We start from the raw sequence: 27586 nt of genomic DNA on the forward strand, positions 1-27586 counted from the left end.
TTTATATTTTAGTTATATATTTTTTTATTTTCCACAAATTAAAATACAGATCCAAGTTACTTAAAACATTTGTGCATCCTATATCGCACTAAAAGTGACTATGTACCCACAATCTGCCCCCGAACACCCCCCCCCCCCCCCCCCCCCAAAAAAAAAAAAAAAAAAAACACTTGTACCTTCGGATAGCTGCTTTTAATCCAAGATCTGCCCTGGGGTCCATTCAGCAGGTGATGCATCATCATTCAGCAATAACTGCATCAACTGCTTAACGGACCCCAGGACAGATCTTGGATTAAAAACGGCTATCCAATTGTACAAGTAGTTGGGGGGGGGGGGTCATTGTGGGTACAGAGTCGTTTTAATATCAAAATATAATATACTTTCTTTCATAACTGTTTTACCATACCCAACTTAATAACAAAATACCCCCCACGCCTATCCCAAGTGTGAAGGAGAAGAAAGTGTGTGTGTGTGTGTGTGGGGGGGGGGGGGGGGGGGGGGATGGGTACATTCATTCACTATAATTCCACTGTAGGCTTAGGCACGGGGTATGGCACATATCAGATGGGGCATAGGTGGTGTTGTGAAACCAACATCTGGAGTTAGATCCAACTCAGCACCAGGAGGAGCCTTAAGTGTGAAGTTCTGCACTAGTGCTGTAAAGAAGAGGAACAACTCCATTTTGGCCAAGTTCTCTCCGGCACAACTTCTCTTACCTGGAGGAAAATCAAAATAGTCAAAATGTGTCAATTATTCATTTGTTTGTATAAACTATTATACATCTTGACATGTGATCACACATAGACTAACATATAGTTCTCTCTCATCTGGACCACCGAGGCTTTGGGCTACCTTGGTAGTATAGAGAGCAAAAATCTAATAATGCATTTCAATAGGTTATGGCTGGCTCTTGGTGGTCATGGTGGTGAATTATAACCAGCTTATGGGCACATATTCTGATACTGTAGACAGGCCATATATTGAAGCTTGCATTAGAGGTACTGTAATTGTAATTTGCAAGACACATTTTGGCTAAAATGGTATAGGGGTGCATTGTAGAGTGCAGTATAGGCCTGCAACACCTCTCTGTGTTCTGCTGAATGCATAGCGTCCATAGAAGGAACAGTAGAGGTAATTACTGTGATAACATCTCGCAGGAAGCGTGTATCTGGCGCCAGGCTGATTGGTTTGCACATAAAACACTGCTACACTATGAATACCTGCACCTGTCCTGTCCTTGCTTTGTTGGAGCCTCTGCATGCTTCCCTTAGCGTGTGGTCCCAGCTCTCCATGATTCCTGCGTGTTGTTCCTACCCATCGTTCCTGCTGCTTGTCGTTCCAGCTGTGAGTCGTGCTGTGTTCCTATCTGCCTACATGTCTCCAGCTGCATCTCGCCCGCCACTGCTAGCAAGCATGTAATAGCGCCGGCATCGAGCGGGGAACGAGGAGCAAGCGAGTGCTGACAGCACTCGTTTGCTCCTCTCCGTTGCCTCGTGTAATAGGGGCTTTAGATTTTGCTTCCTGGTGTGGCTTACATCACTGTTAGCAATAATATAGTGGATCCATGACCCAAGCTGTTACAGTTGCTACCAGAAGACAAAGTTATTACATTATGTTACCTGCTGAAAATGGCAAAAATGCTTCTTTCTTCACAAAGTTCCCTTTGGAGTCAAGAAAATGCTCAGGGTAAAACTCATTTGGTTTCTCAAAGTGGGCCTCATCTCGCAGGACAGAGGTCAATAGGGGTATGACGTGTGTGCCCTGAAAAATAGTCATCAAGATTCTAAATCCCATATATGCACTCAAAAAAAAAAAACACAAAAATTATTAGAAACTATAAAAATATTTTTTAATATAAATGTAGAACTTTTTTTGTCAAGCATTTATGATATAATACATATACAGCAGTTTATGATGAGAATGCCCCTTTAAATGATTAATGAACAGTAGATGAAAAATGAGGCGGCACTCAACGAATCCAAGGAAGATCATTTATTGTGGATACTAACACCGATCAGCATTCATAGGAGACAAGCAACAGGCCCCTGCATGTTGCTTGTCTCATATGAATGTTGATCGCTGTTTGTATCCACAATAAATGATCTTCCTTCGATTTGGTGAGTGCCGCCTGATTTTCATCTACTGTTCAATATCTATATCTCCATGAGGCAGAGCACCATCATGATCACCCAATTCTGATCCCATTAAAGCGACTCTGTACCCACAGTCTGACCCCCCCAAACCACTTGTACCTTCGGATAGCTGCTTTTAATCCAAGATCTGTCCTGGGGTCCGTTCGGCAGGTGATGCAGTTATTGTCCTAAAAAACAACTTTTAAGCTTGCAGCCCCATGCCCTACGGGAGTATCTGTGCCCTAATTTTGCACCTCCCCAACCTCTTCATCATTAGGAATGCCACTGGAACATTTACTCCTGTTTGAACATTGCCCAGGTGCCTTAACGATCCAGTTCAGTATTCACACAGGTGAGGAATAGGAGACAATCTGCCTGGAGCATTCCTAATCATGAAGAGGGCAGGGAGGAGGGACAGAGAGGGTGTGCCAGCCTAATGCATATACAATCTAAACCTTGACTGTTGGGCACAGGGCTGCCAGTTTAAAAGTTGTTTTTCAGGACAATAACTGCATCACCTGCCGAACAGACCCCAGGACAGATCTTGGATTAAAAGCAGCTATCCTAAGGTCCTAAGGTACAAGTGTTTGTTTGTTTTTTGTTTTTTTGTTTTTTGGGGGGGGGGGTCAGATTGTGGGTACAGAGTCACTTTAAGTTGGCTTCAATTCACACTCCTATGCAAACTGCGCTTATTGCTTATCCCAATCACACTGCGTTGATTGGGAACTATGTCGGGAATCTTGTTTTTCTTTGATTAAACTTTTAAATGATTAGCTTTAGTTTCAAAGAGTAGTATCAAAGATATATTATATTTTTCCCAATTTCTTAATGTATTCATTATTTATAAAAAAAAAAAAAAGTACTTACTTTTGGTATAAAATACCCTCTGAATGTGACATCCCTGGTGGTGGCATGGGAGACGTTAGTTGGAATTATATTGGCAAATCTTTGAACCTCATGGATGACGGCGTCTGTATACGGCATTTTCTTCCGATGCTCTAGTTGTGGTTCAGAAGACCCAATAACTCTTTCTATTTCATTTTGAACATTTTCTGCCATGGAGGGGAAAAACAGTAAATTCTTTTAACTCTCCGTAGGCTTTATAGTGTTTTACTGTAGCACACCAGTAATCCCTTTAAAGCAACTCTGTACCCACAATCTGACCCCCCCCCCCCAAAACCACTTGTACCTTCAGATAGCTGCTTTTAATCCAAGATCTGTCCTTCAGTCCGTTCGCCAGGTGAAGCAGTTGATGTCATAAAAAAGAAAAACTTTTAAACTGGCAGCCCCTTGCCCTTTGGCCATGGCTAACATTGTGTATGCATTAGGCTGGCACAACCTCTCTGTCTCTCCTCCCCACCCTCCTCATCATTAGGAATGCTCCAGGCAGATTGCCTCCTATTCCTCACCTGTGTGAGCACGGCACATGGGCTGGATCCTTAAGCAGCTGTATAGTTTTCACTGCAGAGGAATAGGAAAAATGGTGAAGAGGGTGGGGAGGAGGGACGGAGAGGTAGTGCTAGCCTAATGCATAAACAAACTAAGCCACGGCCAAAGGGCACGGGGCTGCCAGTTTAAAAGTTGTTATTAAGGATAATAACTGCATCACCTGCTGATTGGACCCCAGGACAAATCTTGGATTAAAAGTAGCTAACTGAAGGTACAAGTGGTTTGGGGGGTCAGATTCTGGGGACAGAGTCGCTTTAAGGCTGGTTGCAAACAAGTGTAATAAAGATGCATTACTGAGTCTATCATATAGCCACAAATCCTAGCCTAACTGAGTTTGACAACTTTCAGTTCAGTTTATCTGACCCCATGTCAGGCCAGGACTGTAAGGCCGCATTCACATGTTCCGTGTTCTGCATGGAACACAGACGTGGAATGCATGTAACTGACTTCTCCCCCGCCGGGCATGCATCGTGATAAGCTGCGGGGAGCGGGGGAACTGTATTCATATGCACCGCGCTGTAATGAATCAGCCACGTGGCGCTGTCATTACAGCGCGGCGCATATACATACAGTTCCCCCGCTCCCAGCACCTTATCACAGATGCTGCCCGGTGTAACAGCCCAGAGTATACCCCCAGCCCAGACTATACCCGGTGTTAAAATGGCCTAGGCTAGATTACACCGTGGGGTATATTTTGGCCTAGGCCAATTCATACCCCCTCAGGTCTTTTTATACCCCCATGAAATCAGTAGCACTGAGTGATATACACTAGAATTACTTAATTTTTAAACATTTTATTGGGGATTCAGCTTTGTCTGGTGACTTTAGTGAGAAGCTGGCTGATGTAAATCTTAAAAATCTAAACACATCGGGGACATTTATCATTGTGTTTGCACTATTTATTTATTTTTGTGACTAATAAGGTAATTTTGTGCACTTCATAAATATCTGTGCAGGAATTATTAAGGGTTTTGCGCTATTTTACATCAGTTCCCATTGCCGGCCCCTTTTTTCAATGTTTGGCAATGTTTTCATCTGTTTTGCGCAAAATGGATGGAAAAAAAAGGATGCGTTTCTATGCCTCCATTTTGATCAGTTTTTCCATTGAAGTGACACTCTCACCCCCTTTTTGCATTATGACTTTACACAGATGTAAAGGGAAAATTTAGCCATTTTCACACCTTATTTTATCTCATACGTCATGGTGCTTGTTCCAGTATAAAGTGATCTTTTATCATCTGTGGATTGCATCACCTGGGCGGAGCTTCTTAACCACTTAGACCCGCCCACAACAGCACTGTAGGCCTCGCCCCTTGTTACATCATCATCGTCTAGATTTCCTTGAGGGCCATTGGAATGGGCCAGCCATGGAGGGGCAGGGAACAAGGGTGGTGCTGTGGGTGGGGCTAAGTGGCGCTGAGACCATGAAGTCCCACCCAGGTGGCACAATACACCAGCGATAAAAAGCATTTTTTACTGGACCAAGCACCAAGAAATCTATTATAAAGTAAGGTATGAAAACTGCAGAATTTAGACTTTACAGCAGAGAGGTCCTCATACAGAAAAGGGGCGACAGTGTCACTTTAACTCCCATAATGAAAAAAACAAATGCATCTTTTTTTTTAGTGCACCGTGTTTTTGTGTACACAAAAAAAAAAAAGAAGAAGTTTTAAAGCGTTTTTCAATCCGTTTTTTTGTGGGGGGGGGGGGGAATTTACTGCGAAAAACTTAGGCAAAAATTGTGCAAGATGTATCAAGGCACTTGCATCTAATACTGATCTTGCGCAACCACCGTAAAATTTTGCACAGGCCATAAAAAGCTCCTCCTGCTCAAATTAGAGATAAAATCAGTGAAGTGATAACATTATGACCTGGAGGGATATATTCTGGCCTAGGCTTTTTTACACCCTCTGGTATAGAATATATCCCCTGGGATATACTGTAGCCTGGGCCAGAAGTGAGAAAATCAGTGACATGATAACTTGGAGGGATAGACTGGTATAAAGAGTCAAAGAGGCTTTCCTAAACTCCTAATATGCTAAAAGCTGGAATGCCACCTCTCTCCCCCTTCCTGCATGATTGACACCTGGAAGCTGAGTCCCAAGCAGGGTAAGGTATGGGAGGAGGGTGTAAGGAGGTGTTACAGCTTGTTGCACTTCAGAAAATTGGGGAAGCATCGGTGAAGACTTTTTTTTTCTATAGAATAAAGGTATTTTTCTATGTTCTGGAAACACAAACGTATATATGAAAGGTACAATGTGTCTTTTTGACCTAATAGTGATCTAACATTGTCAGCGGTTTGGAACATGAATTGCAGCGAAACTATTCCCTTTAAAGCGGAACTGTCATTTAAATGTAATTTTTTAAATATGAATAAATATCAATAGTATAAGCGATTTTTAGAAACTCTTTAAGAGGTTTTATTAAGCAGAAAAGTTTCCTGTTGTACTCAAAAGCTGTTTTCCTACCTCCCTCCACACACACTTCAGAAGAAGCAGGATTTCTGTGCCCATTATCTTTGGAGAGGGGAAGGTTTCAGGGGGATGAGTGAGCACAGAGAGAAGAGACAAGCAGCTAATATATATTAGAGAGCTATGCTACATCCTGCAATCTTCTCACCAAGCTCCCAGATAAACATTGAGCTTTCTGATCTCTGAATCCAGCATTCTATGTACCAGACAGTTTCCAAACTGTAAGAGTTGGCTCTGTCCTCTTCCTGCTCACTCATCCCCCTTGACCCCTCCTCCCTCTATAGGTTATAATGGGTTCAGCAAATCTGTCTTTACTTTGCTCCTCTGTAATGAAGTGAGGAGGGGGGAGGCTGCAAAACAGCTTTTTGACTAAAGAGGTTTTTTGCCTAATAAAACCAATTACAGAGTTTCTTCAAATCGCTTGTACTATTTATTTCTGCAATGAAAATGTAAATAATAGTTATACTTTTAGGCACCATTGTTTCAACAAACTTTGCATATATCAATAATATCAATTGTAATATATATTATCAGACAAAATGCTTCCTTCTTTTTTGAAGCATCTTCTGCGATGCCCTGGCCCCTGGGGGCCACTTCCGCAGTGCTGTTGTTATGAGCGGGCAATAACCGGGGCAGCTGCAGGGTGTATACTTGTCACGGTATAGGCCTGAGGGCGGCACAGCTGTGGAATCTGCGGGTGATGATGGGCGTGCGATTCCTCGCTGCACTTAGTCAGGGCACCAGTTAGTGGAACCAATGCCAGGGTTCAGTAACAGCTGTTTTATTATAGATGAGGTAACTAGTAGAAACAGTTCTGTCCGGTAGCAACCGGGTATATAGCAGGCTTTGACAAATAAAGCAGGAGTGATGCTGCATAGGCTGTGAGAATACGTGCCGTATGATGGGAGTAGGAGTATGAGAGAGATAGCGTTGCTGGGTGGATTAGCCTGAGAGTAATACTTGCTGTGAATCCTTGTAGCGATGAGGAGAGATAACGGAATGACACCCAGATGAGAGAGAAGACTCCAGACACTTGAGCAGGCAGATACAGCCGAAGACTTGAATATAGCAGAGCACCTGATCCACACTTCTAGTGGTGAAGTGGGAGCTGCAGAGAAGAAGCCCAACTCCTCTGAGGTAGGAGAGGGACGATACACACCCTCCTTGCTTGGAAGCAGGGGGAAGACTAACTTGTTAGGAGGAAGTGGGAGGTCACATGGTTGTTCCTGGCCAGGGCTAGTCGGCCATTGGAAGAACCATGGTTACAGGGCACTGGCACGGCCTTGCATACCACTGTACAATGTTATTATACACAGGAATACATGAGAATACACATGAGAATGCACATAACCAGAGAATACCATGGGAAAACCAGCAGCAGTTGCAGTGCAAACACTTACCAGAACAGGCATTGACACAGAAATAGAAATGGGCATAATAGGAGTAGTAGTCTGCGTGTTCTGGGACACTGCACTTCCATCTCTACCCAAGAACCCCCCCCCCCCCCCCAAACACACACCACCACCACCAAACTGTATTCTACTGCTGTGTGGTAGATCAAGTTACAAGCAAGACAAGCCTTTGGAAGGAGAAGCAGGATGTTAGTGGTAGGGCCTGGGTACAACAGCAAAGAAAGAGAGAGAGAGAGAGAGAGAGAGAGAGTGCTCAGAGACAGCTCTGTAAGTGACAGACCTCACCAGTAGGCTTGATCAAACAGCGGAAAAAGCAAACCAAACCGGGCCTTCTGCATTTAATTGCTGTAGCCTTCATGGTCCGTGGGGAAGGAGCAGACATCCCGGGGACTATTACCTAGGCTGAATCTCTGAATTCCAGGCGGTCCCCGGCATGTCTCCTGCTTCCGCACGGACCATGAAGGCTTCAGCAATCAAATGTAGAAGGCCCGTTTAGGTTCGAGTTTGATTGAACCTAGCTTTTTCTGCTGTTCAATCACGCCTACTCACCAGGGCTTTATACCTTGTTTAAACGGCTCACTACAGCACAAAGACAGTGCAGGATCTCCTCCTCTGTGTGAACAGGCGCTCCCGCCCACTGTAAAAACTGAAAATGACAGATTTTGCAGATCTGACAAAAAAAAAAAAAAAATGCCATATAGAAGATAAATTATAACCAGGAATAGTGCTGCTTCTTGTGTAGACACACGGCAGCTTATCTTCATAGTTGCTGGGCCACAGAACAGCTTCTATGCATGATACCCTGGCATTTACACCCATAGCTCTTGATGCCTGTTCTTCTCACTGTATTGTATCAATTGGTTATAGTTTTCCTGATCTGTGCTATTGCTTATAAGTGTTGTATAGACTGCATACACAAACAACATCAAACTATGGATCCAGTGTATGAAAGAGGCTTGACAAAGGAGGCCTTCCGAAACATGTTGAGGCTGTATGTCCCTCCTACCTACCTGTAACTTGGGACATCACAATCCAGCCCAAAATGGGATACACAGTGCAAGCGGTTGAACGCAATACCGGCCAGAGCGCGCACCTTGCATGAAGATTTCATACAGCGTTGCCCCAAAGGTGTTATTCAGCACAGTACAGAACGCACACCCGCGGGACAATTCCTATAATCTCTAGGAGGTGATGAACCCCAGGATTAATCTGAATCATAAGCAGTTCCTTACTTTGAATCTCAGGATATTTCACCATTAGAAGAACAGCCCATTGTAGAGTGGTTGAGGTCGTCTCCATCCCGGCAGCGAACAGATTGCTGACCAGCATTGTTAAATTTTTATTGTGAAAGAAAGATGCAAATTCAGATTTTTCCTGAAATAATTAGAATGATTTTCTTAGAAAAAATGTAAATTATTCCTAAAAAGAGGTCCTAAAAGGTAAAGGTCATTTCAAGTACTGTAACTTTTTTTTGTTTAAAGTTCATGATTGGACTGGGTCTCTTTATACGCTACATTGGAGTAGTCACCACCAATGGATCTTCCAGAAGCTGTGGGATGCAGTCAATATGGGCCCAGATACCTGTGAGCAAGTACCACAATCATTGAGTCACTCCAAGGGGCCTATTCCACAGGAGCGATAATCGGCCGAATAGGCCCCATTCTGCCTGATTCGGCCAATTTTCGCTCCGTGGAATACAGAGAACGATCAGCTTAAAATCGTAAGGGTAATGATGTCCCTGCAGCCCTTGTTTCATGATCATCGGGGCCGTGAAATAGGCCAAGAAAACAAGCGTCGATCTAGCAGATCGGCGCTTGTTTACGTTGTTGATTGGGTCCTGCTCTTCCGGTGGAATAGGACCCTTAGTCTGTCTAGCTTTGCTCTCTGTGCTGCACACTGGTTATTTTGGATATTAAGGGTCATTACAATAATGTAACCCAATGGTGTATTTTCCAATAGATTTGTTAACAATGGCTTATTTTCAGTACCTCTTGTTGCTTGACGAGAAAAGCGTCTATAAGCGTCCTCTGATCGTTCACATCTAAATGCTCCTTGTGCTTTGTGAAGGTTTCTTGAATAAATTTCTGAGTCTCAAAGGCATTTTCATTCACTTTTTTGTGATCTCCCGGTAACCAGCGAACCACAGAATGGAAAGTGTTATATAACTGCAAAGGATAATAATAATAATAATAATAATAATAATAATAATAATAATAATAATAATTATTATTATTATTATTATTATTATTAATAAATTCATTATATAGTCATTGTCTGACAACAGGTACAGCAAGAAGCAGGTGACAACTCTGGAAATACTTAGACTAGAATAAACATGACCAAGCAAGTAGAATTATTGTATTTTTGTAGGTAATGTAAAAGAACTTACCATGATCATTGGGGATGCAAACAGCTTTATGTTCTCATTGAAGTATCCCATTAGCCTTAACAACAACGGATCGTCATAGCCAAAGCGGTGACCCAGCAATATGGAGACAATGATATTCGCCACTGCTGCATTTATTATCGTTTTGTCTTCAAATGGTTTTCCTGAGAATTTGACAAAATATGCATTTAAAGGGGTTATCCAACGCTACAAAAACATGGCCCCTTTCCCCCCCACTCCTGTCTCCAGTTCAGGTGTGGTTTGCAATTAAAGGGGTTATTCAGCACTACAAAAACATGGCCACTTGCTTCCAGAGACAACACCACTCTTGTTTCAAGGTCAGGTATGGTTTGCAATTAAGCTCTATTCACTTCATGGCAAACCCCACCCAAACTGGAGAAAAGAGCAGTGCTGTCTCTGGAAGAAAGTGGTCATGTTTTGTAGCACTGGATAACCCCTTTAAGCTCCATTTACTTCAATGCAGTTGAGTTTCAAACCCCACCCAATCTGGAGGCAAGAGTGGGGGAAAAGGGGCCATGTTTTTGAAGCACTAAAGAACTTGTTTCCAAAGGTAGTGTAGGGGCCGGATAGGAGTCCTTGTCTAATCAGTAACAGTACTCTGCCGGGATGAGTGTTGAAAATTTAGAATCTTAAAGAACTTCTCCTACTCAAGTTTAGTAACTGCCCTTTGAGGTAGTACAAGTGCTAGGTCCTGGTCTCTGGGTGGAGCTAACTAGCAAAGGTTTCCGCACGTTGTCGAGCGTAGTGTCAGTAAAGTAATTCAGCTTAGTGCACTTTTGCATTACTGGGGATCAGTCCCTGTGCCTCCCCTTGGGGGGGGACTGTCCTGACTTAGGAGATCCACGTTATAGACAAGGGTTGTCCTGTTTCCCTGTTGCCCCACTGCTAGGGTCTAGCAGCGCATAACTGCTGTTGTCTCTCCCTGCAACTAGACTGCAAAACTGCTGACTGGAATAGAACTCATTGACTGACAGGAAGCCCCTAACTTATATAGCACCATGTTACAGGAAGTGTAGGTGATCGACAGTGTAGAAGTGTACAGAGTTTAAACACAGTTAGGTTAATAAACAAGAACATAGCTTAAAGTGTCACTGTTGTGATTTTTTCTTTTGCAGAAATCAATAGTACTGGCGATTTTAAGAAACTTTGTAATTGGGTTTATCAGGCAAATATGCCATTATCTGCATTTAAAAATCCTTTTCCCAGGTCCACCCTCCCTTCTCTCCTTTCTGTCATCCACTACTCAGAATCAGGAAATCTCAATCAGACCCATCCTGTCTGCTCTATGAAGAGGGGAGGGGGGAAAAGAGACGGAGCAGAAATGTCAACAGCAGAAAACAGAGAACAAAGGATTCCTCAGCAGGGGAGCTATTCAGAGTGCAATTCAGAGGTCAGATAGCTCAGCAGTGACTGTCAGAGGAGAGAGCCTGTGCTGTAGCTTTTAATTAACTCTTTGTTGTCCTGTTTTGGTTTCTTATTTTTCTCTCTCCATAGGAGAACAATGAAGACAGAGGGAGAGTTTCAAACTGCTTTTTCATGATAAAAATTCCAAATCCCAATTACAAAGTTTCTTAAAATCGCCTGTACTATTGATTTCTGAAAAAAAAAAAAAAAAAACTCACAACAGTGAAACTTTAATCTTTCCCATATACTGCAGCTGTGCACATGGGAAGTGAGACACTTAGTGGTTGGAGTGGAAATCCCAGCGCACAGTACTTGGTGTAACACCTAAGAGAGTTAGGCTGCATTCCTGCGTTCCGTGGTCCTGACGGATCACGGACGTGTAATGCATGTACCGGAGTCCCCCCGCGCCCGGACAGCATCTGTAATTAGATGCTGGGAGCGGGGGACACTGTATTCATAAGCGGCGCTTATGAATACAGTCTCCCCCGCTCCCAGCATCTAATAACAGATGCTGTCCGGGAGCGGGGGGACTCCGGTACATGCATTCCACGTCCGTAATCCGTCAGTATGACGGAACGTGGGAATGCAGCCTTACTTTACCTGGGTGGTATAAAACCTAGGGAGCCACCTGTGGTAGCGCACTACACATATCAAACTTTTCCAATGTGCACTTGTAACAAACTTGTATACTATTTTACTTTACTATTTGTGAGTTTTTTGTTTTTTTCTGTTTGTTAAAAAAAAAATTACGGAATTCATTTACATTTTATCCTGTGTTGTATTTGTAATTGTGGCTTCAAATGTGTTCATAATCTAGAAATTGCAGCAGGCCTGGTTTCATTTTTTATTTATTTTTTAATTTTTTTAAATCTCCTACATGACACTGAGACATATCAGAAGTTGTAATCAGTCGGGGTCTGAGCCCTGTGTTGACCACCAATTTCTAGAATAAAGGGGCCGCAACACAGCTGTAAACCACATTCGTTTATCTTCTGGTTTGGAGACCTTACCTAAAAAGTTTCACAGTTTTAATAATAGTCAACTGTGGAAAAAGAGTCCCACTCACCTCCATACGACTTAAACCTCTTTATTAAGAAGTCACATTCTTCAGTGATCCGGTTTTCAATGGTTTTCTTCCCCATCCCCAGATCTCTAAAGGTTGAGAGTGTAAATCTTCTCATCACTTTCCAGTTCTCACCATTAGAAAAAAGAACACCTGGGAAGAAACTGGTTGACAAAAGAAAATAATTTATGGTCATTTACAATGGTAAACAAATGCAAAAATAGATCAGTGTTCACATTTTTTTTTTCATAGCCAGACAGGACAATGCTGCAGGACAGATTTTACTATTAAGTTTCTAGCTCAGTCCAGCTCTTTTACAGGTCGGCGGTCAGGAATGATCCCATTGACAAAAAAAAAATCAGTTCTGACATTAGTTTCTCTCTGGTGTTTTATTACTTCACCCGAGTAAACTCCCCCAGAGATGGACATAATGGGAACAAGTCCAAATTTTACTGTATATATAGAACCAGTGGGCACCGCTGTAATTAAAGGAGTGCTAAACCAATGCATATAAAAGACAAAGAGCCAAGGAGAACAAAAAGCATATGCACAAATAGGTAGCACATCACAAAAATACTTTATTACAATATAAACATAAATACAAAAATTCCACTAAATAGATAAAGCAGGAGTATAGCAAAAAGGGAGACAAACCCCAATAACACTCTACTTTAAAAACAATTAAAATGTCCACATAAGTCCGGCCGGTGTACCAGCAAGGACTATTCAACCACCCTGACCCAGGACTGTACGACTATAATCAAGAATATAACCAACCTGCCTAGGCAGAGTCCCTATAACATATCCCTATAACAACACCACAATGGTATATCCATATAGGTAGGACAGTACAAAGTAGTCACCATAACAGTCCTAGAAACGTATGGAAAATGGGTCAGGTGGGAAAGAGAAACCCCACGCGTTCCGCCGTCCAGCGGCTTCCTCAGGGTTATCCCTGAGGAAGCCGCTGGACGGCGGAACGCGTGGGGTTTCTCTTTCCCACCTGACCCATTTTCCATACGTTTCTAGGACTGTTATGGTGACTACTTTGTACTGTCCTACCTATATGGATATACCATTGTGGTGTTGTTATAGGGATATGTTATAGGGACTCTGCCTAGGCAGGTTGGTTATATTCTTGATTATGGTCGTACAGTCCTGGGTCAGGGTGGTTGAATAGTCCTTGCCGGTACACCGGCCGGACTTATGTGGACATTTTAATTGTTTTTAAAGTAGAGTGTTATTGGGGTTTGTCTCCCTTTTTGCTATACTCCTGCTTTATCTATTTAGTGGAATTTTTGTATTTATGTTTATATTGTAATAAAGTATTTTTGTGATGTGCTACCTATTTGTGCATATGCTTTTTGTTCTCCTTGGCTCCAAATTTTACTGTATATCAACACAAAATGTCTTGTTTTTAAAGGGGTACTCCAGCAAAAGAAAATTTCTTTCAAATTGACTGATGCCAGAAAGTACCAGCGATTTTTTTATTTACTTCCATTAAAAAATCTCCAGTATTCCAGTTCTTATCAGCTGCTGTATGTCTTGCAGGAAGTGGTGTATTTTTTTCTAGTCTGATACAGTGCTCTCTGCTGCCACCGCTGTCCATGTCAGGAACTGTCCAGAGCAGAAGAGGTTTTCTTATCAAATCTCTTTTTATTGGAGTCATATTTTTTCATATAAACATAAGACACAATATAAGGGGAGGAAAACAAAGAGGGCCTCCCCGACCCGCCACACAAGCATACAGGTAAACAAAGTATACATGGATTGGGGTGACACTCAGTGGGTGCCGGTACAGGGGTGAGCCTAAGGGCAGTCGGGGGTGGGGGGGTGGGGAAAGGTATACAGAAGGAACAAGGTGGGGGGGGGGAACTGGAGTACAGTGGGCAAGTTGGGCTAGAGGGGGGGGATGGGGTTGAACCTGTGAGCAAACTACTGAGATGAGGATGGACTATGGTGCTGTTGCAGTAGAGATGTCCAAGGGGACCAAAAGGCGGAGTGCTTATCATGTGAAATGGTTTGCCAACTACAGACCTCCTCCAAGCGCCTAACGTCCTCAACCTTCTCTATACACCTGGTAACTGGGGGGGGGGGGGGAGTCGACCTCCAGTATAAGGGTATCAGCATTTTAGCTGCAGCCAGTAGCTGCGTAACTAGATTCTCTCTTTTAGGAGAGAAGTGGGCGGAAGGTGTCCACAATAGGACCAGTTCAGGGGTGATGTCCAAGGAGGGACCTGGTAGTTGTGCAATTAATGTTAAGATCTGGTCCCAAAAGGGCCGAATGAGTGGACAGAACCACCATATATGAGATAAGGTTCCTCTATGTTTCAAGCACGGCCAGCAAAGGTCATTAGGGGTAATGCCATGGTCAAATAGGAAGGCCGGGGTCCTATACCAGCGAGAGAACAGTTTGAATGAGGATTCCTGAATGCGGATATAGGGGGAGAAACCGTGGGAATGAATCATCATGAATTTGGCCTGGTCTGCTGTGAAGGAGGTCTGCAATTCTCGTTCCCAGTCACTGAGGCAATTCGGTAATGGGTCGTCCGGAGGGGAGATGAGACTTGTGTATATTTTAGAGATGGGTCTCAGTGGGTTTTCAGGGAATAGTACTAGCCTCTCCAGTCAGTTGGTACCCCTCAGGTTCTGGGTAGATGAAACATAGGTCTGGCAAAGGTTCTGAATATGTTGAGATTGGAAGTGCTTAGCGGGTAGCAGGGTGGACACATCTAGAGGGTTGTGTTGGCTGAACAGGTCTCTGAGGCGGTGCTTAGATAAATGCTTCCAGAGAGGTGGTGGAGGGGTAAGAGAGTTAGAGTGAAGAGCGGGTAGAAGGTGGAGAGGTGTAAGCGGGGAAGGGATGAAGAAGGTGTCAGCCCGCCCACACAGGTCTTTGAGAACTGAAAGGGTAGTTGCCAGTAAGGGGCAGTCGTGTAGAGAAGCTGGGCTCAGTAAAAGTGGGTTCCAAAGCAACAGTTCCTTGGAAGAGGATAAAAGAGATATTTCTAAGTCAATCTGGGGGGGCCTAGTGGGGTTGGGAGCAGCTCGGACTAGGGAAAGCCATCTAGCCAAGTGAGAGGCCTCGTAGTACTTTCTGAGGTCAGGTAGGGCGAACCCTCCATAAGACTTGGGAAGGGTGAGTTTGTCGTAGGCTATACAGGGTTTGCTATAGCGCCAAAGAAAGCGGGAAAAAGTCCTCCTCACATTAGTGTAGTAATGTTTAGGTATGTGAATTGGGGCACACTGAATGAGGTACAAGAGCTGTGGCATAATGTAGGCTTTCAGATAGTTCTTCCTCCCCACCCAGGACATAAAAGGAAGTTGGAGGTTCTTAAGCTGAGAGGAGATCTTAGAGAGTAAGAGCGGGAAGTTAACAGTGAATAGGTGAGAGGGGTTAGGGGGGATAAATACACCTAAATATTTGATGCCCTTGTCTGGCCATAGGAAGGGGAAGTGGGCTTTCAAGTAGGATATCACGGAGGCGGGGGCAGAGACGTTTAGTGCTTCAGACTTGGAGTAATTAATTTTGAAGTCTGAGACTTGACCAAAAGCATTAAAAATATCCATCAGGGCTGGAAAAGAGGTTTTGGGGTTAGAGAGAAATATTAAAAGGACGTCAGCAAAGGCAGCCGTGGAATGTTCTAAGGAGCCTACTCGGAGGCCGGAGATTTTGGGGTCAGAGCGGATTCTTTGTATAAGAGTTTCCATAACCATAATGAAAAGGGAGGGGGATAGGGGACAGCCCTGACGGGTACCGTTTGTTATGTGAAATATTGGGGAGAGGGTACCATTTATTTTTAGTTTCGCATAAGGGGAGGAATATAAGGAGAAGATAGCAGAGACGAAAAGAGGGGGTAGACCAAATTTCAAAAGAACGTGTTTCATATAAAGCCAGTTAACTCTTTTAAAGGCCTTCTCGGCATCTGTGCCGAGAAGGACTAATGGGGTCTTTGTAGATTTGGCAAAGTGCATGGCAGCTATCACCCTATTCGTATTATGTTTACCTTCGTGTTAGGGTACAAAATCCGCTTGTTCCTCACCGATGAGGGAGGGTAAGAGGCTGCTCAGTCTGGAGGCCAATAACAAAGGTAACAAACTTATTTACATAGTGCAACATGAACCGGGGGAAGGGTCCACAGGTAACTAGAAAAAGTAGTACAGAACCAGGCCCCTGAGCAGGGCGGCAAGTGGGGGGTGGGGTAGAAAGCACAACCGTGGGCCTAGTACTACTACCAACCAAAGGTGTGATGGGGTATAAAGCTATATAGCCAGGCTAGTGGAATCGTACTAAAGGGTAACTGTTACTGAAAAGGAAAATCAACCATAAACAAGCAACACAGTTGGAAATGAACTTGGAGAGCCGAGTAACAGAGTCTCACGTATAGGAGAACAGGCAAATCAGAGGCAGGTACACTGCAGAGCATCCAAGGGGTGATCAGCCATCTCCCAGGTTGCAGCGATCCTTCTTCTGTCGTGGAGACTTGGTTTTGCCTTTGACCGTCCAAACACCAGGGTCAGGCAGTGAAGGTAGGTCCGATAACGGAGGCACTGGAAGCTACGAGGGGATGTCCAGCGGTTCCATGTCTAGCTTGGTCCACAGCGCGTCCAGGTCAGATGGCGTGCGGACTGTCAGCATTCTACTATTTTGCATGATCCCCAGCCCAAACGGGTATAGCCATCGAAAGGGGATGTTTCTGGACCGGAGAGCGTCCAGCAGTGGTTTAAGCATGTGTCGCTTACTGAGAGTGGAGGCAGCGATGTCTTGAAAGATCTGGTAATCAAATCCTTCTACCGTCAGGGGTGATTTTTCTCTCACTGCTTTGAGGATAGCAGCGGCATCAGGGTAGGCCAGCAAGCCGCAGATGACGTCTCGGGGCGGTTCGCCTTGGGCTGGGTTGGCGCGCAGGGCCCTGTGTATGCGCTCAATTTTTATCGGTTCAGCTCTGTCAGCGCCCAACAAGTCTGCAAATATGGAGGCCGCAATCTGTGGTAGGGCCTCGTGGGCAAATGATTCAGGGATGCCGCGGAGGCGAATATTCTTCCTCCTGTTGCGGTTTTCTTCATCTTCTATGGCCAGTATAGCCTCATTCAGTCAGGCACCATAAGAGTTAAGGCTTTGCGCCACCACGGCACTATGGCGGATAATGTCCGCTTGCTGAGTCTCTACCTGTTCCACTCTGAGGCCTATGTGCTGGACATCGTGGCGTAGGTCTGATAGTTCACGGATTATCGGGGCCACTAACCTCCTCATGAAGCTTTTGGAGACGGGGCCGGCCTCTGCATCTTCCCCCGTCTCAGAATAGTCGCCCAAGCTATCATTATCAGAGTCGCGGGTCTGCGCGGGCTGCTTCTTCCCCGGCGGCGCCATCTTAGATCCGGCCGGGGCGGGAGAGGCTGACCTTTTATTGAGGTATTTCTCCATGTCGGGCTGCAGGTTCCTCACTCAAGGGGTTCTAGGGGTGTCCTTGTGCCTGTCTCTGGTAGCTCTGCTCATTCTGGGGTGTCCGGTTCCACTTTGTGATGTGAAGACCCGAGGTTGGCAGAGGAGCACAGAGAAACGTATGCTTCTCCATAGGCAGCTAGGCTCCGTCCCCCAGCAGAAGAGGTCTTCTATGGGGATTTGCTGCTGCTCTGGACAGTTCCTGATATGGACAGAGGTGGCAGCAGAGAGCACTGTGTCATACTAGAAAGAATACACTCCTTCCTGCAGGACATATAGCAGCTGAGAAGTACTGTAAGACTGGATATTTTTAATGGAATAAATTACAAATCTCTGGCACTTTCTGACACCATTTTATTTGAAAGGTTTTTTTTTCTGCTAGAGTACCCCTTTAAAGATAACCTTGTACTGGTGAAGAAAGTATAGTTATGCATGACTACCATGATATATGGTATATGTTAAATTTACAGGGAACTAGTCACCTTTTTTAATGCTGCCCAATCAGGTTAAGGCAGCATGAAAGAGGTATGTTGAGACACTATTATGTACTGTAAAATACTTGGACATTAGTGGTGGAAGGGGGCAAGGTATAGGTGGAGAGGAATGGGGCATGGGCGGAGAGGGGCCTTCCATTGTAGCTGCGCCCTGCGCAACTCATAGGGGAATTGTGAACAGATATTTTAAGAATTCCCAGAAACAGAGAAACAGGAAGAATAAATCATTTTCGGGGTCTGACACTGTAATACGAATACTCATTGGAAATAATTGACAAACATGGTTATTCAGTACCTTGTATCAATGAAATGATGGTCCATGAAGTGTTCTGCCGATCAAGGCCATGAAGTCTCATGTCACAGAAACAAGAAATAGTTAAGAAAATAGTTATTTTGCGTATAGTATTGTAATTTGCAAGCAATTTGTGTCAAATAAAAAACGTAAAGACTTCAAAATATTTCCACGTTTTAAACTAGTGGTGGTGGGTTGAAATGTCCACATGGGACGTAACTGCAATATCGTGAATGCTGTGATCGAGGAATAGTTTTAGGGCCCTATTAATTGTCTCGTGCAGAAGATCGATCGAAAAATCGCTTGTGTGTCGTTGATTTAGAACTGGCCCTAAAAGCGTTAATCATTCGCTAATTGTTTGCTAATCATTCGCTGTAGTTCTGCATTCGTTCACTAATCGTATAGGGTTCAATGCTGCGTTTACACGGAATGATTATCGTTCAAATTTTTGCAATAACGATCCCATTTAAGCGATAATCGTTCACACAGCAAACGATCAAGCGACGAGCGAGAAATCGTTCATTTTGATCTTTTAACATGTTCTCAAATAGTCGTTTGTCGTTCGCTAAAAATTCGCAGATGGCTTCGTGTAAACAGTCTTTCAAAGATTCACCCTATGTGAAAGATGGGCTTAAACGATCTTAAAAACGAGCGCAATAACAATTTTTTCTTACAAATTTTCTAACAATTTTTCTAAACGGGATTGTTAGTAAAAACCAAATTGTTGCTTCAAAATCGTCAAATGATTGATTCTTTTCCTAGGATCAGATGGAGTAAACGATCGTAGTAACAATCGTAACAAATTACTATTGTTCTTTTTAATATGGTGAATGATTTCATGTTAACGATAAACAATCTTGTTTGGGATCATTTATTGTTAGTTATTAATTGTTAAAAATCACTTTGTCTAATAGGGCCCATACTTTCCCTCCTCTCATGTAACACCTTGACCTGGCTATTTACAACATGACCACTTTAAGTTTTTATCATATCTCTATGACCTGTCAAAAATTACAGTACCCATTTAAACAACAGCACAAAAGTCATTGAGTATAGAAATGTTTAGGAAATACATTGCACTAACTTATTAAACAATATACTGTGCAATGTGGGTTCTGATTAACACATATAAACATGGGACATTTAGGGAGGTAAGTAAGGTAGGAGGACTTGGGTCAAAAGTAGAAACTGTTCCTCCTTTATGTACAATATAACTTACAATTTATATTAGGATTCATAGTGGCCAAAAGGCTCAGGTCCTATGTAAACTTTGGTGCCCCCTACAGTAGTGGTAGCATTTGCACGTCCTTAGTTTTAGCCCTATCAGCTAAACTCACATTGTGACTATGTATTCTTTTACATTGAAAGTTAAAAAAATGAAAGTGTCATTATAACTTTCAAAATCTCAATCAGCTGGGAATGTGATAAAAAAAACATGTTAGCAATTCACATCAATTTTATTTTATTTTTTTTTGTTGTTATGCTTTGAAAAAAAAAAAAAACCCTATACTTACTTGTATCCAGGTCCAGTCTCCTGAAAGAAGCTTTTAGTCTTGTTTTGGTTGAAAAAAAAGAGACTAAATGCTGGAAGTCCTGGCCATCTGAGCGCTCACAGAGAGGGAAGTAATTTGATTTATGGACACATTGAGCCGTGACTCTCTGTACTGACCGGGACGTCTTGCTTTTAGTCTCATTTTTCAACCAGCACAAGACTAGACCTGGATACAAGTAAGTATAGCTTTGTTATAAAGCATGAAAACTAAAAAATAAGGAATATATATTGCAAACTTACTTTATTTCAAATCTACTGTTGATTTAGATTTTGGAAATTTTAATGACAGTGACACTTTAAGAGGACAAAAGTTACCGTATCCTTTTGCTACGTCATGGAATATATGGATATGAGCGCGGTCAGAAAACTCTTCTGCGTGGTTGACAAGGGCATCTTTCACAGTCTCGTATCCACACAGTATAACTATCTTCTCACTTCCTATCTGAACACTGAACACTGGGCCGTACTTCTTAGAGAGCTGGGAATGGAAAAGGAACATATTATACAGAGCCAGGAAATGTAAATTAAACATTGGATTACGATGGTGAACTAAAAAGGAATATTAGAGATTCAAAGAATCTGAAAAATTAATAAATAATTCAAATTCTGGAGAATTAGTTTTTTGGGATAACTATAAAGGTGGCCATACATCTTCATTAACTGTTGGCCAAATGTTTGTCAACCAGACGTTACTTCCCATACGCATGAAGGTTCGATATGACAAAATGTTCATGTGTATGGGGAGGTGAGGGGTAAGACTCCGCCAGACAACTCTGGTGCCAGCTTACAAAAGGGCTGGTGGTGAACACCCAACCCTTCTCTCCACTAATATAATCTGTTGGTGTACAGCCAGGAGGCCACCGTCCACCCTAGACCAGGGATGGGGAAGCTTTGTCTCCCCAGCTGTTGCAAAAGTACAATTCCCATCATGCCAGCCATGATAGAAATTGTAGTTCTACAACAGCTGGGGAGACAAAGCTTCACATCCCTACCACAGGCCAAACCCTCTGAAGGTTTAAAGTATATGGTAAAAACTCTAAAACAAACAAACAAACAAAAACATTCTATTTCTATATATATCAAACCTGTATATATGCATAGTGTAACCATACCTCTAGGAAAGTCATGTACGGCCTCTTCTTATTTAATATGTGCATGTTTCCAATGATCGGCAGGGGTTTAGGTCCTGGTGGAAAGTTCTTGTACAGATTGTTTTTTGGTTGAAAAAACATTAATAAAATTAGGCAAAATAAAATCAAAAGGAGAATCGTAACCGGGTCAATGGGCAACATGATTCCGTCAGTCCTAAAATGGAAAATGGAAACTTTTACTATGTTAAGGACCCCCATTTACATTTCTATGCTTTTGCCACCATGGAAAAAAAAACAAAAAAAACATTTGGGTACTTGAACTGCGTCAGGAGTCTGGTCATTACTGATATGTGGCCCAGGAACTTCCCATGATTGAAAACATAATAAATGCATAAGGACATTGCTGTGGGTTGTACAATTACATTCCAGAATAAAAGAAGAATGGGAAAATGTGACAAAGCTTTTGTAAAGTAGTTTTTTTTTTCTTTTTTTAATTATTATTGTGGTAGCATGGCTAAGCTGCCAACTAGAACAAACACACAGCAATCAGCTCTCTTCCCCTATCCACTTATCGCTATGCTCCAAAACCACATGTAAACTACAAATGTAGCCTGTGTTAACTTGATCACAATGACGCTTGACTGTCATCATAGAAAACGTTTGACATGTCATAGAGACATGTCAAAAGTTTTGATCGGTCAATGTCTGAGTGTTCAGCCCCATACCGATTTTGAGAACGTGCAGTGCGTCCACTTCCCACTGTGTGTCAGCATAATCGGACGGGCTCCATAGACTTACATTATGAGCCTGACTGATCACGTGACACAGAGCGGGGAGAGGACTGTGCTTAGCGTGCTCTTCTCCCAGCTAATTTTCCTGAACGGTACAGGTCTGAACACTCAGCCCCGGACCGATAAAACTTTTGACATGTCTCTATGACATGTCAAAAGTTTTCTATGATGACAGTGACGCTTTAACATATTGTACCTTCCTGCCACACAATTGGCTATGTGAATAGAATATAAGAAGCTAAGGTGCCATGTCAAAAGAACAAGACAACAATAACAAGGGCCCCTAGAGCTGAAAAAAAAGGAATAATAATAATAACAATAATAATAATAATAATAATAATAACAATTATTATTATTATTATTATTATTATTATTATTATTATTATTATTATAGTAATTATAATGATTTATTATTATTATTATTATTATTATTATTATTATTATTTTATTTTATTTTTTTCATTCTTTTCAATGGCTTCTTTTTTTCCAGAATAAGGGTATGTTTACACAGACAGATTTTCCAAAGTAATTATTGAAGTTAAAGTCAGAAACATGTGTATAGGTGTTTTTTTATTTGTATTTTATCCTTTTTTTCGTGTATTATTCTTTTTGTGATTTTTTTTCAAGTGATTAAGAAAGGGAAAATCCCTGGCCCAGAGGGCTATCCCAATCCTATAAACAAGATGCTACTAAAGTTACTGTATGTAAGGAAATATTGGCATGCTTCCCACTACCCTCACACCCTACACAAGGGCAAGGCCATACTTTACACAACAATTTTAAACTATTTTCCAAATTATAAACTTCTAGATTGAAAATTTTCACGTCCCAAATTATTAATGAAGAAGATGAACTCCATTTGAGTAAGCGAAGGAAAACAAGAGAATACATCCGATTCAGCTTATCAGTTGACCAAGACTGATAGGGTACCCGTCCTTACGAATAATGATGAGCAGAGCTGTGTACCCTAAAATTTGGCCTGGGGCCTAACCTCCACCTTTGGTCACTGCTATAGCTGCATGGTAAGCCCTTTAGATAGAGGAAAATTCTCATGTTGCCCAGTTAATATAAGATAGATAGGAGAAAGATACTATTTTCTTTGTGTATTTTACATTTTTTAAGAGAGTGTTGAGCAGTGTGACCTGATACAGCAAAATTTGCTGCAGTAGGCTGGTAGGGTGGTTTATGTGTTAGGGCTGCTTTTCAGTCCTAGTCTGGTCCTGGTTCACTGTATGACGATATGTGTGTAGTGTAAAGTGGTGTCTGTTGTGTCCAGTGTACATGGATATGTGTGTAGTGTGTCTGTTGTGTAGAGGCTTAGCTAGCTTTTCCTGATACCATTTTGTGGCCCTATCCCACGTTATCACCTGTCCAGCTCTCGCACTGTCCTCTGAGCAGGTGCATCTCTGAAATCTTCTTGTCAGGTCTGGCTCCAAGTATGAGATGGATGAGACCGATTACCTATTATACTGCCTCTGGGTGCAATGTTCCCTCCATGGTTTGGCAGCCGCTGAGCAGAGAGATTAGATAACTGGGCAATGTTTCAGCAAAGGTGGATGACCTAAAAACCTATGACAACATCAGTGCAAAAAGCTAAAATAGCATAGTCATGCACTACCAGCACTGGACAAAGGCTAAATAATCCCTACACACCATGAAAACATACACCGTATCTACCGCAAACCCAAGTATAATCAATATTCCCCTCATACATTGCCCCTATGGTGGTAGCTACTAGTATTATATAGGAGCTCTGCAGCCTGTATAAGTGATTACAGTTACAGCTAGTGACTACTGGTGACCTCAGAGTCAGAGTTGTTCTCTCTCCCTTTTCTTCCCCTTCTGATGACCATGAAGACTTTTCCCATATGCAACTTGTCTCTGCAGAGTATGGCACCGCCATTTGAGTAAGATACCATAATATTGTCTTCAGTAATAATGCCCCCACTGTGCCCCCATACAGTAATAATGCCCCTATTCTGTAATAATGCCCCCACTGTGCAGCTCATACAGTAATAATGCCCCTACTGTGCCCCATATAGTAATAATATCCCCATTGTGCTTATAAAGTTATAATGCCCCCAATATGCCCATACAGTAATATTATATAGTAATAATGCCCCCGCTGTGCCCCATATGATAATAATGCCCCCACTGTGCCCCACATAGTGAAAATACCCCCACTGTGTTCCCATACAATAATTCCCCCACTGTGCCCCATATAGTAATAAAGCCCCCATTGTGGCCCATATAGTAATAATGCCCCCACTGTGCCCTTCATAAAGTAATAATGTCTCCTGCTGTGCCCCCATATAGTAATAATACTCCCACTGTGCTCTCCATATAGTAATAATGCCCCCTGTTGTGCCCTCCATATCGTAATAATGCCCCCATACAATAATAATGCCTTCATTGTGCTCAATATAGTAATATATCTGTTCCTTCCATATAGTAATATTGCCCCCACTGTGCCCTACATATAGTAATAATGCCCCCTGCTGTGCCCTCCATATACTAATAATGCCCTCACTGTGCCCTCCATATAGTAATATTGCCCCCAGCTGTGCTCCCATACAGTAATAATTGGTTATCTGCAGCTGCATGCATCCTTTATAGTGACACCAGGGCTTAAAGAGGTTGTCCAAGAAAAATGAATACTTGGCCAGGCAGCCAGGGCTGCGATGGACATGTCGGAAATGTATACTTACTTGTCCCATTACCCGATCCTGGGCCACCGACTCTGCACCACTTCCTGTGTTTACAGAATATCCAATGATATTGCGATCCCATAGTATACAGTCGCTCACTATAGAGTCTATGCTGAGCATCCATTCGTGGTGGAAGCGCAATGTTATCTGACGTTATGAAAACACAAGAAACAGTGCACACTGGGATCCGACAGCGGCAGGGGAACAGGACAGGTTAGTATATAGCACCGATAAATCCCCCGCTGCCCCAGTAACCTGGCCAAGTATTCAGGCTGCCGGGGATCCATCACACCATCTAGTTGACAGTGCTGGCACTGCCTTAGATCCAGCCCAGCACACAATGGCCCCCCTTCCTTTCTCCCTGACGGACACTATAGGGTGACCATTTTCTCCCTGACAGCTCTGGCACATGATCGAATCTTATACAGGCTGCTCTTTCTTCATTCCCCCTTGTCAGTATGCCCTTCAGGATCTCCTGGGCATCACACACTCACTGTAGCCTTTACACAATCACAGCCCTTTGTCCAGAAGCTGCTGTGTTTTTTTCCATCTCTGTTGTTTCCAGCTATGCAGCCATGGTCACAGTGCATGTGTATGGAGCTAGACACTATACATCCCCCTCCTTATATTCCCCTGGATCTTCATAAAAGTACACAAACAGATAAAATCATAAGCAGATAGCAGGGAAGGAGTGCCACTCATCTCAGTATGACAAGTAGGAGGAGGAGGAGGAGGAGGAGGAGGAAGAGTCAAAACATCCCGGGGCAGCACAGAAGAGACTGACTGTTGGGAGGTCTGCAGAGCTATACTACTGCTGCTGGGATATGTACAGTTACTATTACCTGTGCTCCCAGCATGCTTATCACCCGCTGCTTGACAGTATGACAAGTCAGTAATCCCTGCAGGGGGCGGCTATGCAGAGCAGTCCTGGGGGAGATGATTAACGCCACAAATGCCCGGAGACGCCATAATTGCATGTTGAGCCAATCATCAAGTGTGTGTGGTTGGAGTAGGAACACTGTAATGTTCCCTGCTGTGCACCCATATACCAATAATGCCCCCTGCTGTTCCCATATAGTAATAACGCCTCCTGCTGTGTCCCCATATAGTAATATTGCTCCCTGCTATGTCCCCATATAGTAAGAATGCACCCTGTTGTGCCCTCATATAGTAATAATGCCCACTGCTGTTCCCTTATATTATAATAATGCCCCCTACTGTTCCCTTATAAAGTAATAATGCCCCTGCTGTGTCGTGTCCCCATACAGTAATAATGCCTCATGTTGTTTCCTCATATAGTAATAATGCCTCCTGTTGTTTCCTCATATAGTAATAATGCCCACTGCTGTTCCTTTATATAGAAATTATGCCCCTGCTGTGCCCCCATTAAGTAAGTATGCCTCCTGCTGTGCCCCCATTAAGTAAATAGGCCTCCTGCTGTGCCCCCATATAGTGATAATGCCCCCTGCTGTGCCCCCATGAAGTAATTATGCCTCCTGCTGTGCCCCCATATAGTGATATTGCCCTCTGCAGTGCGCCCATGATGTAATTATGCATCCTACTGTGCCCCCATCAAGTAATAATGTTCCCTCCTGGGCCCCACATAGTAATAATACCTCCTGCTGTGCCCTCCATTAAGTAATAATTCCCCCTGCTGTACCCCCATACAGTAATAATATCCCCATCTGTGCCCTCTATATAGTAATAGGGCCCTGCTGTGCCCCCATGAAGTAATAATGTTCCATGCTGGGTCCCATAAAGTAATAAGACCTCCTGCTATGGCCCCATACAGTAATAATTTTCCATGCTTGGCCCCAATATAGTAATAATGCTTCCCTGCTGTGCCCTCCATACAGTAATAATGCCCCCTGCTGTGCCCCATATAGTAATAATGTCCCCTGTTGGGGCCCATATAGTAATAATACCTCCTGCTGTGTCCCCATACATTATAAATGCCCCTGCTGTGCCCTCCATATAGTAATAATGCCCCTGCTTTGCCCCCACATCCACATATATAATAATGTCCCCTGCTGTCAACCCCCAACCCACCTTCCTATATGATGCCCCCCCCATGTGCACCTCCACCCCCATATATAATATTCCCCCTTGCTGTGCCCACTCTCCACCATCAACCCCCCCCCCAAAACCACACACAGTAAAAATGCCTTCTTGTGCTTTTTCAGTGACAAGACGCTGGTGGTGAGGGTTTCCATATACACAGAGCCTTTGTCACAATAAAGTTGCTGAAAGAGGCGATGTGAGGAGGGCAGCCCCCCCCCTTCCCCCGGTGCACTGCCTTGAGCAAGAGCAACTGCCCCCCCAACCCTTCCCATCCCCTTGTTCTGCCTTTGCTTTTGTGTACAGGGGTTCGTATGTAGTGTACAGTTTTCTGCGTGTTGTGTACAGTGCATGTGGGCAAGTGTGTCCTGTCAGTAGTGTACAGTGGTGTTTGCGTGTGTTTAGTGTACGGTGGTGTGCATGTCACATACCGTATACAGCGTATGTGTGTGTTTCAGATGAGTCCGACCATTCAGCATTTGATTATCGGTGACTGAAGAAGTTGTATGCAGCCCTAAGGCTGCCTGGAAAACATGGATGCAGCCATAGGCTATAGGATGTATCATTATTTTCAATCACTCCCTAGGGCTGCATCCAACTTTTTCACTGATAATCAAATGCCGAACGGTCGGGCTTGAGCATGCCCCAGTTGTGCTCTTCTCTAGTGTGTGTGTGTGTGTGTGTGTGTGTGTGTGTGTGTGTGTGTGTAACCACGGCACCGTGGAGTAATGAGAGTAGATCACCTGGTTCCTTGGTAATCCAGCACTGCACAGTAAAGCAGACCACAGCAGAGTGAGCGACAAACAAGTTATTTCGTCT

At 43.3% G+C, this 27586-nt stretch overlaps 1 protein-coding gene across 2 annotated transcripts; it reads right to left on the reverse strand.

The window, feature by feature from the left end:
- LOC138796042 (cytochrome P450 2K6-like) lies at positions 1–27586 on the reverse strand. 2 transcript variants are annotated; one of them, XM_069975925.1, is made up of 10 exons: positions 27511–27586; positions 21232–21424; positions 20435–20597; positions 12342–12491; positions 9854–10014; positions 9453–9629; positions 8697–8838; positions 3000–3184; positions 1620–1761; positions 1–716 (listed from the first exon to the last, which is right to left on the reverse strand). In XM_069975925.1, exons 2-10 carry the CDS (start codon positions 21409–21411, stop codon positions 538–540), a joined length of 1479 nt encoding a protein of 492 aa, XP_069832026.1. In that variant the 5' UTR covers positions 21412–21424; positions 27511–27586; the 3' UTR covers positions 1–537. The 2 variants fall into 2 exon arrangements, with proteins under 2 accessions (XP_069832026.1, XP_069832027.1); XM_069975926.1 differs by lacking the exon at positions 27511–27586 and adding an exon at positions 23369–23439.

This window comes from Dendropsophus ebraccatus, chromosome 6 (assembly GCF_027789765.1).
Source record: "Dendropsophus ebraccatus isolate aDenEbr1 chromosome 6, aDenEbr1.pat, whole genome shotgun sequence".
Classification (NCBI taxonomy): Eukaryota; Metazoa; Chordata; class Amphibia; order Anura; family Hylidae; genus Dendropsophus; species Dendropsophus ebraccatus.